The sequence below is a fragment of the Panthera tigris genome, chromosome B3, assembly GCF_018350195.1.
Source record: "Panthera tigris isolate Pti1 chromosome B3, P.tigris_Pti1_mat1.1, whole genome shotgun sequence".
NCBI classification, from domain to species: domain Eukaryota; kingdom Metazoa; phylum Chordata; class Mammalia; order Carnivora; family Felidae; genus Panthera; species Panthera tigris.
The window spans coordinates 118,074,131-118,087,485 of record NC_056665.1 but is presented as its reverse complement, the minus strand read 5'-3'; the positions used below and the strand labels follow the sequence as shown (position 1 = coordinate 118,087,485).

The 13,355-nt window shown below is 43.0% G+C and overlaps 1 protein-coding gene across 4 annotated transcripts in view; it reads left to right on the top strand.

Annotated features, from left to right (window-relative positions):
- The window catches only part of HEATR4 (HEAT repeat containing 4), a 43,263-nt gene that overhangs the window by 1,690 nt on the left and 28,218 nt on the right, over nucleotides 1-13,355 (top strand). For all 4 annotated transcript variants that reach the window (XR_006218982.1, XM_007095091.3, XM_042990064.1 and 1 more), the window contains exons 2-6: nucleotides 2,061-3,011; nucleotides 4,189-4,376; nucleotides 5,387-5,527; nucleotides 9,616-9,819; nucleotides 11,036-11,179. Coding sequence is in view for 3 of the 4 variants with exons in the window: in XM_007095091.3 (XP_007095153.2) it covers nucleotides 2,061-3,011; nucleotides 4,189-4,376; nucleotides 5,387-5,527; nucleotides 9,616-9,819; nucleotides 11,036-11,179 (1,628 nt within the window). In the remaining variant the exon portion in view is untranslated. The remainder of the gene's footprint in view (nucleotides 1-2,060; nucleotides 3,012-4,188; nucleotides 4,377-5,386; nucleotides 5,528-9,615; nucleotides 9,820-11,035; nucleotides 11,180-13,355) is intronic.

Below are 13,355 nucleotides of genomic sequence, written 5' to 3'. Positions count from 1 at the left end.
CTCCCCATGTAAAGCCCTTAGCAAATTGCAGGCACACCTCATTTTATTGTGCTTTACCTTAATGCACTTCGCAGAGATTGCATTTTTTACACATTGAAGGTTTGTGGCAACCCTGTGTCTATCACTTCCATTTTTTTCAACAGCATTTGTTTACTCTGTGTTTCTGTGTCACATTTTGGTAATTCTTGAAATACTCCAGACTTTTTCATTATTATTGTATTTGTTATGGTGATCTCTGATCATGACTCACTGAAAACACAGATGATGGTTAGCATTTTTTAATTAAGGTATGAACATTTTTTTAAAGTTTATTTATTTATTTTGAGAGAGAGAAAGAAAGAGAGCAAGTGGGGGAAGGGCAAAAACAGAGAGAATCCCAAGCAGGCTCTGTCAGCGCAGAGCCCGATGCGGGGCTCAAACTCATGAACCATAAGATCATGACCTGAGCCCAAGTCGGACGCCTCGCCAGTTGAGCCACCCAGGCGCCCCTGAACGTTGTTTATTAAACATAATGCTATTGCATACTCAGTCAATTAAAATTTAACTTTTACATGCACTTGGGAAACCAAAAAATCCATTAGACCCACTTTTATTATGATATTTGCTTGACTGCAGTGGTCTGGAAAAAACCCACAATATCTCTGAGGTACGTCTGTACTCCATTATTGTCAATTATCATTATTAGATGGAGGACTTCAGAAGGAAAATTTTTTTAATGTTTGTTTATTTATTTTTCTGGGAGGGGCAGAAAGAGAGGGAGCATCCCAAGCAGGCTCTACACTGTCAGCGCAGAGCCTGATGTGGGGTTCAAATTTGTGAAAACTGAGATCGTGACCTGAGCCAAAATCGAGTCCAACACTTAACTGAATGAGCCACTCAGGTGCCCCCAGAAGGAAAAAATAAAAAAATAAAAAAATTTTTTTTGAAGTTTATTTACCTTGAGAGAGACAGATGCAAGTCAGGGAGGGGCAGAGAGAGAGGAAGAGAGAGAATCCCAAGCAGGCTCCACACTGCCAGCATAGAGCCCAACGTGGGGCTCAAATTCACAAAACCGTGAGATCATGGCCTGAGCTGAAACCAAAAGTCAGAGACGCTTAACTGACCAAGCCACTCAAGCACCCCAGAAGGAAAATTTTTAAGAAAGCAGTAAATGTAAGCCAGCTAAAACATGGAAACAGCTTGCCCCAGTAATTAAGGAGGAGGTGATTTACCTACTTGGTGAAATACCCTGTAGCTGTTAGACACTTTAACAGTGAGGACTGTGTAGTAAGATGGTAAAGTACCGGGGGATTTGGAAGGGCAGCAGAGACAGAAGACCTGATCCTTGGACAGTACAGTTAGCCGAATATTTAACAATGTGAGGTGTCACAGGATTGAGAGTTAAAATTACTGGTACAGAATCAGTGAATTGCACACCTGAAACTAACGCTGTATGTTAACTATACTGGAACTAAAAACGCAGATAAGAAACTGGTACAGAGTAGGAGTGATTTATAAATTTGTGTGGGACATGGAGGCCTGGATAAGGTCAAGAAAGTTGTGGAGCAGGTAGGAACTGACCTAGGCCTGGAAGAATGGACAGAATTTGTCAAGGATGGAGTGTGCTAACACACACAGCGGGCACAGAAGGAAGCTCCACTCTGTGGAGGGAGCAATGGGTGGAGATGAGCTAAGAGACTCAAGAGGTTACAGTCGGACAAGGTCATAAACTGGGGTCACACTCATGGAGAACCCTGAATGCCAGGCTGAGGCATCTGAACTTTATGCTATAAATAAGCCTTTTGAACATACATAAAGCAATATTTGAGGAAAAATGAAGGGCTGAGATTTGAGAACAAATGGCAGAACTGGAAGCAAGGGGCTGATACAAGGAATATTTAGAATGTTCACCATTTCTTCTTTTTTTTTTGTCCCTCTTCTAATTCACGTGGCTTCTCCCCACTTGGACCCACCCCTGCTCCCCTTATCTGTCTTCCCATTTCTTCCCTTTCTGTACTGCTATGGCCTACCAATTTCTGCTGACCTAGAGCTCTCATCAGTTCCTCCCATCTCCTCAACAGATACCTGGTCACACCTCCAAACCCTGCATCTGGACCAGGCAGTATGGAAGGAAGCCTTTGCTGGGAAAGGATGACCAGAACCCAACATGGGAAGACCTTTCTTTCCCACCATTTCCATCAGTCACTCCCCCCACGGCTGGGATGGGGCATGATCTTTACTCCTTCGAAACCAAGGAACAAGGAGGAATGTGCCTCTGTCTCCAGTGTACCTCCAGTCTACCACTTTAGCCCACATCGCTGTGTGCACCTCAAGAACCAATATCTGAAAAAGGCTGCTACAAACCTTACCTTCTCTGAGGAGGTGGTGTGGCAGCGAGGGCTTTCCAGCATCCCTTTCAGCCAGTACAACTTTGACCATCTCTATAATGCAGACCACATCATGCAGCCTACCCAGATCAGGAGGGCCCAATATGAGAAACCTATCAGCTTCAAGTTCTTGGGTTCTTCAGGTCCCTCAGCAAGGGTCACTTCCCAGGCTGTGAAGACAGAAAGCTCTGTTGAACGTAAGCAGCTGAAGGAATCAAAGCCAGCAAGTGTAGTCCAGGAAAAACCTTGCCCTCTCATCCCTCATTCCTTCAGGGATCCGGACGTGCTACGTCTGTCACTTTCTCCAGATGTGAACCTGGAAGTGAGGGAAGCCTGGCTTCCACCTCCTGAGAAGGAGGCCAGAGCCTGGGAAGCCATCGTGCTGGAAAAGCTGAACAAGCGCACTGCCCGATGGATCCAGAGCAAGCGTCCCCTAAGGTCTCGGGTATCCCCCAACAAGTGGCAGAGCTTTCTGCACCAGCAGTACGACTGGAGCCACATCCGGGATGAGCTTACTTCCACCAGTGACCTGGAGCTCTTGAAACAGCTGGAAGAAGAAGAAACAGCAGAATTTGAGGATCAAAGTGTTACCCTGCCAATCCAGGAGAAAAAGAAGCCAGAGCTGCTGCTTCCTGTCTACTATAGGTAGACTGGCTGAGGCCTCTGGCACACCTTTGAGAATGCTTGGCTCCCCTTCCAGGACTCCTGCGTTAGTTCACATTCCTTATTTCAGAATGTGCTGTCCCATCAACCTCTTGGAGTTCTCCACTGCCAACTTACTCTCTAAGATCTCCTTCAAGTAAGGTTTCACAGCCTAGGCACTACTGACATCCTGGACTGGATAATCCTGTTGTGGGGGTCTGCCTTATACCTTGTAAGACGTTTAGTAACACCCCACTGGATGCCAGTAACACTCTGTAGTTGTGACAACCAGAGAGGTCTCCAGTCATTGACACATGTCCCCTTAAGGGACAAAGTCACCCCCAGTTGAGAACCACTGCCTGTAAAGGGATTGGTTTTGGGCCTTTCCTAACAGACTGAGCGATTCTGCTGATCCAGTTACTATCCAGGTGCTCCCAGAAATGTATCCATGGGGAAAATAAGGTTTGGTCCTGCCTCGCTTTGAATTAAGGAGCCAATGTGTCAGTGCCTCAAAAACGAACTGGCAGCAGGACAGAGAACTAAACAATTTGAGGGAAGATTACTGCATATTTCTGGTTGCTTCCTTCTCATTTATAGCTAGATGGAAGACTGGAGCTAGTCTAATGTCCCTGATTCCCAAAAGCGAACTAAAAGTAAGTGGGAATCCATTAATCTGTCCATTTATTAGATAAATACAAACTGCATTCCCACTACTTGCCAGGTACTCTGCAAAGTGCTGGGAATACAATGTAAACGAGAGATATGGAACCTTTAAGGAGCTTATATGTTCACGGGGTGGACAGGCATGAAATAAGCACATACATAATGAAGTGAAATAATATAGAATTGGTTCCCTTCCCCACGTCAGTGCAATCTCTAAGGGCACCAATGTTGTTGTTGTTGTTGTTGTTGTTTTTTAAGAAGGGTAATGCTGGGAGCATGGCCACTCTGTCATACTGTCCAGTGGCTACAGGAGTGGCTCTATTAGAGGAAGAGGAAGTTGGCTGCTGATAGGTACCTTCATAGGGCATCTTGGGAGCAAAGTGAATAGTTAAACATAGGTGTTTTCCAGATGCTCATGTGTGTATGAGGTGAGCTTAAAGAGGAGCTGTGGGTCTGATGGAAAGCAGGAGGTCCATCTCCCACCTTTCCCTTCTCTCCCTCTCTCCCTCCTGCTAAGATTGCCCAATTACTTGCCTCAAGTGCAGACAGGTGAACCTATGCCTGGCAACAATAAGACTGCTGAGGGTATCAAAGGAAAGAACATCTGCCAGCCCCCGAACCAGAGGTACTTTCGACAGGTGAATCCTCGAGCTGGAAAGTTTGCTTACTCCACAGACAACACCTTTGAACAGGAAATATACTTTGGTAATAGAGCTGGGGTGCCGTGCTGGGGGCTGGGTGGACATGGAACAGGGAGGTGGAAAGTAGCCAGGGGATGAAACAGTCATGAGTGTGGACAAGAGGCTCTGGATGACCAAGGTGTTCATGGCAACATCCCCTAGTTACCAGCACAGGTTTTTTTTTGGGGGGGGGGGGGAAGAGGGGCAGGCAGGTATCTGGTGCAGGCGAAACTGTTTTCCCTCTTCCCCTTTCTCTATCCCTTTCTGTTACTAAGGAGGCTGTGGAGGGTGGGGTCATAAAGTAAACAGATTTGGTTCTGAGAACAACTACCTCTTGTCTTCTTTCTTTCCCTTTGAGATAATCCCCCATTGAGGTGCTATGTTAGAAAAAAATCGTGGGATTTGGAGTTTAGTGGAGCCTGGCTTAGCACCTTTCCACTAACCTTCAGTAAGTTATGTAATCCCTCTGAGCCTTATGGACCTTATTTGTAAAATGATATTAACAAAAATGCACCTCAAGTACAGACAAGAAAGCATCTATAATGCTTCTTGGCTCATGCTCAATAAATGTCCACTACCTTCCCCTTCCATCTTGCTATCCTTTAGATGCTTGGGCTTCCAAGATACACGGTCTAGGTCTGTATGTTCCAAGCTGTTTATTCTTCCTTGCCCCCATCTTCTTCCTAAACTGTCAACTGAAAGTCTTTCTAAAGCATTTAACAGAATTATTCAGATGAAGGTATTTATGAATGGTAGGAAATGAATTAAATCTCCCTTTATTAGTACTTAACTTTTAATAGGGGACAATGCCTGTAAGTTAGACAGGTTCTGCTTTGGTTTCAAGCCTCCATGAAGCCACCAGCTCATATTTCCAAGCAACAGTCACCTTCAAGGGATGCCCCCACATCATGGTAGTTGTAAGTCCTAAGAGCTTAGAGTAAAGCAAAAGGAAATTGGGTCTGATCCTGGTGACTGAAAACCCAGCAAGACAGAAAGGAGGGTGGTACTAAGGACTCCTTATTTATCTGTTCACAGATAAAGTCCAGGTCATCCACCAGATTGGTGCAAAGAGAGACCATATTTTCCTGGAAAACTTCAATAGGTACAAGAAGCAGCTCTCCAAAGTTTTCCCTGAAACCCCAGAAAGGTGGACTTCCCAGCCAGTTCCTGAAGCACGTAAGCGGGAAGTGGATAATAGGGGTGATGAGGGAAGTGTGGCCATTTCTTTAAGGACCCTGTTTTATAGGCTGGGCATCACCAGCATGTAGCAGAGTCGCTTCCTGCCAACTAAAAATCATCTCATAAAATTATAAAACACTAACTGTAACTAGGAAGAACCTTTGTGGAACATCCATTCAGTTGAAATCAGGTCAAATTTAGATGTAACCAAGAGATTTAGGGCTGGTAATTACCAATGAGGCAGGTCCCATTTTCTTCCTTTACTTCCAGGAGAAGTACATTGAACCCTTGATCCAGCACTGTCCTGTCCCTTTGGGCTGGCTCTACCGTCCCATTCCATTCTCAGACCCATACCTGCCTCAGGTACTAGGGTCATCCTCTGTTCTAAATTTGTTTTATATCATTCTTGGGGTGCCTGGCTGGCTCAGTTGGTAGAGCATGAAAGAGGAGAATCTTTTTCAAAAATTTTTTCTTGTTTTTGCTACAGGTTTCTTACAGCTTTTTTTTTTTTTTTAAGTTTATTTATTTTGAGAGAGAGAGAGAGAGAGAGAGAGAGAATCACAAGCAGGCTCCTCACTATCAGCACAGAGCCCGACTTAGGGGCTCAAACCCACAAATCGTGAGATCATGATCTGAGCTGAAATCAAGAGTCAGACACTTAACCAACTGAACCACCCATGCATCCCAAGAGAGAATCTTAAGCAGGCACCATGCTCAGCACAGAGCCCAATGCCGGGGGGGGGGGGGGTTAATTCCATGACCCTGGGGTCATAACTTGAGCTGGAATCAAGAGTGAGACACTCAACCAAGCCACCAGGAACCCAGAGCATGCAATTCTTGATCTCTGGGTTCTTAGAGTCCCACGTTGGGTGTAGAGATTACTTAAAAAAATCTTCAAAAAGAGAGTATCATTCTTGATTCTGAGAGAGAGAGGGAAGAGAGATGGCTAGGAAATGAGCTTATGAAACAAAAAGTGCCCATCCTCCAAGGGACTATGCTTCCATGTCCCATGACCCTTCTCTTTGCAGTGTCACTGCTTCAATGGGCCTCCTGGCGAACAGAAACTAATGGTAGTGGTGGAGAAAGCACCCCAACAAAGCTTTTGATTGGGTCTATGCAAATCACCTTCTGGGGCTTCACTAGCTTCATTAGAGCTACTAATTGTCCCTACAGCAAGGCACTTTTGTAATACTGATTTTTGTGATATTTATTGATACTTAGGGGACTTTGTGAATGAATTTTGTAAACCATTAAGTGCTATACAAACTCAAGGATTTATTATTAGTATACTACCTTCCCAGAAGCCAACTGGATTGTTTATGTCCTCCCCTCTGAAAAGAGGCGAATCCACAGAGACAGAAAGTTGATCAGGTTGCTGGGGGAAGCGAGGAATAGGCACAGGGTTTCTTTTTGGGGGGATAAAAATATCCTAAAATTAGATGTTGTGATAGTTGTACAACTCTGTGAATATATCAAAAACCACTGAAATGTATACATTTAATTTTTTTAAATATATATATATATATATTTTTTTTTTAATTTTTGAGACAGAGAGAGACAGAGCATGAGCAGGGGAGGGGCAGACAGAGGGGGAGACACAGAATCTGAAGCAGGCTCCAGGCTCTGAGCTGTCAGCACAGAGCCCGATGCAGGGCTTGAACTCACAGGGTGTGAGATCATGACCTGAGCTGAAGTCAGATGCTTAACCAACTGAGCCACCCAGGCACCCCTGAAATGTATACATTTTAAAAGGATGAATTTTATAGTATGTGAATTCTACCACAAAGATGTTATTAAAAAAAGAAACCCCCCTGCTGCATTCAGATGCCTCACCACCTGCCTCACAGGCATTTTTTCCCTAGTGTGCTAGATGCCTGCTCTCTTCTTCCCTAGAACACAGAATATTTAATGAACAGAAGCTGTGGAATCTTTCCAAAACTTCTTTTTTTAAATAGTGTTTGAAACTGGGGGCACCTGGCTGGCTCCATTGGTAGAGCCTGCAACTCTTGATCTCAGGGTCATGAGTTTCAAGCCCCACGTTGGGTGTGGGGCCTACTTTAAGTAAATAGTATTTGAAATTGTTCTGGGAGAAGGCAAGTCAGAATAGTAATATACATACACCTTCTTATAACTATTTTACTCCTTATCTCAGGAAATACTAGGTATGAGAGAACCTGAAAAAAAAAAAAAAAAAGGAAAATTCCTGGAGTTAGATGTGGGTAGATTATTTTACTCTCCATTTTGATTGAATTGAAAAACTTAGATAATTTCTTTAAAATGACAAAAATTCTCAAGATACAAAGTGTACTTACTGCTATATAGCCTTAATTTCCCCCAAATCATGATATAAAACTCTAGTGTGCCCACAAGATCACTACAGTTCTTATATATTAAGCATAGGTCTTATGGTACAAAGTCAAAGAGGCATCATTTGTTTCTGCTAAAAAGCATACTGTGCCTTTTATACCACAGAAAGCCACAAGGTTGTTTCTTCATGTGCTCCCTTCAGAGGACTTTTTTTTTTTTTTTTTTTTTTACATTTATTTATTTTGAGAGAGAGAGAGGAGTGAGCGAGCATGGGGGAGGGGCAGAGAGAAGAGAGAGAAAATCCCAAGCAGGCTCTGCACCATTAGTGAAGAGCCCAATGCAGGGCTCCATCCCACGAACTACAAGATCACAACCTGCACCAAAATCAAGAGTCAGACACCCAACCAACTGAACCACCCAGGCGTCCCATCTTCAGAGGACTTTTGACATAGAACGTGGCTAATGGGTGTGTTTTAACCTGCCTAGAACTTAAAGGACCAGAAGTAGAATTAGTGTTGGCAGTTGTGCATGTTTATTCCCATGGAGGTTAAATACCAGAGATTCAAGACTTTCTCACCACATCTTTTTTAACTCCCTGAGCAGGGGGACAGAGGAGGAAAGGAACTAATCCAGCCATGTCTCACTTTCTTGGGAGGGATTTCAAGCAGGCTGAGAGGAAAGAAATGGTGGAGTGTCATGTGGCAAAGTATCGACTCCCTGGGAGCTGACCTGTCTGGATGTGGTTCTACCACTCTGGCTGCACACCCTATACTGAAAGGAAGCCAGCCCTCAACAGGGTGACTGAGCTCCTCCAGTATGACCAACCTGTGGCAGAACCATTCGGAGGGCATGCTCTGTATGGGCATCTGAACTAAACTGCCCTCGAGTCTCACAAGACTCTTTACATTAGAAGAAAGAAATGGTACTGCCTTCCTTGCTCAAAGGGAAGAATGGATTCAGAACAAATCTAAATGTGTTAGAATGAAATCTTGGAAGAAACACAAACCATTGGTAGTGACAGATTAGAGCATGAGACTGATAAGTGATGCAGCAGATAATGAATTTGGTAATCTGGAAAAGTTTTTATCTGTTTTGCCTTCTCCACACAACTGCTCTTCTTAGGAAGAGGCTTTCTGAATTTGACACCAGGGAGATCACCAAGTCTAGAAAATCTAACCAAATTTATATAATATGCTCTTCTGTCCTCAAATTTCCAGCTGTTATTGGTCAGAATGAGGAAAAACTCAGAGATACTAAAACCTTTCAAACTTAGCAGCTTGTAGCAATGTTCCTTCTCCCAAATTAAAAACATTAAAAAGAAACATAAAACCAGCACCTGGCTGGCTCCAGCGAAGAACATGTGACTCTTGATCTCAGTGTCATGAGATCGAGTTCCATGTTGGTTGTAGAGATTACTAAAATAAACTTAAAAAAAAAAAAAAAGAAAGAAAACCTCATAAACTAGGAATGGACAATTACACTCTACCTAAACTGCAATATATCAGATACTGGATTTTATGAGAAAATCTTATTACATATAAACATATTTATGTTCCTAAAGATTAAACTTATAAAAAGGTTTGCACAGATCTCAATCCCCCCCTACCCCACCCCCTCCATCAGCATGGCTTTATCATGTCTGCCATCAGGACTTTTCCTAACTCTCTATAATCACGGGAAAGTCTGCTCTCAAGAGTTTTGTTTCGCCTTAATGCTAGCTGGGAACACAGGGTCTAGGGCACTGGGGTAAGACTATCTCACACTGCCCTAATGAACAGCCTGCAGGCCTGTGCAAGGAGTCCCGCGCTGGATTGCTCTGCCCACCCCAGTCAAGGATCTGCTGCTCCAGGTGGATGAGGAGGATGTGCCCATTAAGACCAGGAGGCTGAAGAAGCAGGAAAAATCCCAAGAGAAGGCTATGACTTGGGAACTGGTGGTGCTGCAGCGGATGCTGCAGGAATGGAAGACTGCCTGGGCTCTGAGTAAGTGAAGGGGTGGGGGTGGGTCCAGAGATAGCAGTATATATTTTAGGGAGGAAGTTCTTACCTTGGACTAGTTTCTCAATCTCTCAAAATCCATTCCTTGCGAAACATACAAATCTGGTTGCCTCCTCAAGTTTACAATAGAGAAGAGCCTTTTACACAATCATAGTTGACGTATAGGCTCTTTGCATTGGCAGGTTTGACTTCAGAAATTTGTGTATACTCGCTGTCACCACATCGAGGACTCTTCGCAGACAGGGCCTGTCTCATGACCTCTGCAACTCCATGCTCAATAAATGATGCAAGAAGGGAATGACGAAATATGCTGTCCAAGCAATGGAAATGTAGTAATCAAAAGAAACTGTAGTTGGCTGTGGTATAAATAACCCTATTCTAAAATGTGTATGTGAGGCTGGGATTCTCATATATCCATTCTGCCTTTGGAGATATGGGCGTAGAAGGCTGAGTGCCTAAGGGCAGAGTAAAGGCCTAGCAAGGACTGTGTAAAGCTATAAGACCTGAGGACTCAGGGCTGCTGGCCTGCAAAACGCGAGACTAGTTTAATTAGCGTGGGACAAACAGGCAATCCATCACATATACTAGATTAGATAAACAAAAAAGGGTTGAAAGAGATTGAGAAAAACCTACTTGATGCTTGCAGAGAAGTTAGCAATAAAGTGAGGAAGACCCTGAAAGCCAGATAGAAGAGCCCTCAAAGGCAGGGAAACATAATAACCACTAACAGTTGAGCCCTTGTCAGGCATATTGCTAAATACTTTGTCCAGTTAACTCATTTAATACTCAAAGTAGCTCAATATGGTAGGTTCTAGTATCATTCCCATTTTACAAATGAGAAATATTAAGCTCAGAGAGGTTAAGTAACTCATCCAGGGTTACACAGCTAATAACTGTGATTCCAAACTGGGTATGTTTGACAACAAAGTACCCTTAATCACTATGTTTTATCACCCCTATTTTCCATATGGTAACAATGAAGAGCTATTTAAACAGAGATAGAATATAAAATGGGATGGGGGGGTGAAGTTGTGTTTGGGAACTGCCCCAGAGGGCCCATGGATTATCAGAGAAGTAACTTCCCAAAGAACCCTGGAGCCCTTTATTTGTCTGAGCTAATGTTTTGCTTGAATTGTCCTAGGAGAAAGCAGACTAACTCTAACCTGATGGTTTTCTTCTCATTTCCCTCCCTGTGGCATAGTTACTGAGTGGCACCATGAGACAGTAGAGGGCCTGCTGCGGGGCTTGGGGGACATGCATGATGACATTCGGATCCGAGCCATCATCACATGTGCTACAGCTGCTTTAGAAAGGCCCCGGATTGCCACCAGCCAAGGGGACTCAGGTCAGAGCCAGAATTGAACTGTTTGAGAATATAAGCAACTCAACACAGCCACAATGTTAACTGGTGCAGACCTTCAACCTTATCTGAGATCATTTTACAAATGTGGAAACCAAGGCCCAGACACTGGCCTGAATACACACAGCTTATCATCAACGGAGATGAAATTAAAATTCCCGACTTATGGTCCAGTGCTTTTTACATCACATTTCATTACCTTTTATTTACTCAGCAGTTTCATGGAAGTCCACATTGTTCCACCTTGAGAGATCCCATTTGTAATAGCCAAAAATTATATATATGTGTGTGTGTATACATTGTAGTCATCAAAAGAAACTGTAGTTGGCAGTGGTATAATATATATACATATATGTATGTGTGTATATACACACACACACACACACATACAATTCACTTTCCCCTCCTGACTCTATTTTAGCACTTCTTTTGACAGCACATCTGAAATCCAAACTGAACTAATCGCCATAGACCCCTCCCCACTTTCCAGATCTCAATCAGCAGCCCTACAATACATCTATTTGCTGAGTCAGGGCCCTGGGAGTCCTGGACAAATCCTTATTCTTCCCATAACCAATAGATTCTACTCATTCTGCTTCCCTTTTTGTATATTCATCAGTCAACAGATGAATATAAAAAGAGGGAGTTCTCTTCCCCCGACTCACTTCCCAGTCCTAGTCCCACCCCATGGCACTCCCGAGTCACCAATGTTAGTTTGGCATTTCACATCTTTCTTTGTGCTTTTCCAAATATATGCCAACATGCATGTAGGCTTTTCTACTTATTATAAAAATGAGTGAATTTTATCAGCCATTTCCTAGTTTTTTCTCCTTTAATTTGTGCACACGATGAATTCTCTTGTTAGACTATAACAGATCATGACATATTATTCTTTTATTACTCCACTGGGTTTGATTTGTTAATATTTTATTTATTTGTTTGCTTGTTTATTTAGAGAAGAGAGAGCACAAGCAGGGGAGGGTCAGAGAAAGGAGAGAGAGAGAATCCCAAGCAGGCTCTGCATGGTCAGCGTGGAGCCTGACTCAGGGCTTGACCCCACAAACCATGAGATCACCTGAACTGAAATCAAGAGTCGATCAACACTTTACTGACTGAGCCACCTAGGTGTCCTGATTTGTTAATATTTTAAAATGTTTTATTACATTTGGTAGTTTACTTCTGTTAAGTTTTAGTTTTTGCTAGCTTTATAAAATGAACTAAGGACACAGCCATTTTTTCCAATGGTCTTAATCTTTTGGGAAAGCAATGTCAATAGCTTTTTTCCTTAGTAGTAATAAGCACTGAAAAAGGAACATTTCCCATCCACAACAGCCAGAACTGTAATCTGCTGAAGCGCCAGTTTAACAACACAGAAGGACCCAAAGATAAAGTGCTATTGAAAGGACATAAAACCAACTGACTTATTTCTCAAATGCCCTCACATTTTATGTGAAGCCTGGACTGGCACTTTTTCCTCTTTGCTGCTGGTAGCATCCTAATATTATTCTGTCCTAATATTTATTAGTCTATCATAATAGTCTGTTTGCTTTTTTGCCTTTCCTACCAGACAAGGAACTCCTTAATGGCAGGAACTAGTTTTATTTCTACGAAGTTGTTAGGTTTTTTAAAGTTTCATTTCACTTACTTTCTATCTACCAAGTTCCAGATAAAGGGCATTTCTGCTACCGGTTTTTAAATCTGCTGGAAAACTCATTTCTCTTTACCTGATTAACTTCTATACTTGTCCTTCAATTTTCAGCTATCAACTCTTCTGAAGAGTCTTCCCTGCCCCATTACCCAGACTTGGTTCATTCGCCCCACTACATGCTTCCACACATATACTTTTTTTTAAAAAGCTCTATGCCCCATGTGGGCTTGAACTCACGACCCCAAGATCAAGAGTTGCATGTGCCCCACATATACATTTTTTATTGTATACTTATTTCCTTGGGTATTAAATGGATGATGTATTTTCAGTGCCTGGCACAGATAAAACCTTCAGTAGGCAGCAACTGATTATTATAATCTTATCCCCAGATCTTCCACATACATACAAAGAACACTTTTGTCTGCTCCGAATTATGCCTTCCATTTGATCCCTTTCACATGTTGGTGTCTAGATTGATTTGTCTTGTTTCTTCCCCATACATTCTCAAAGAAA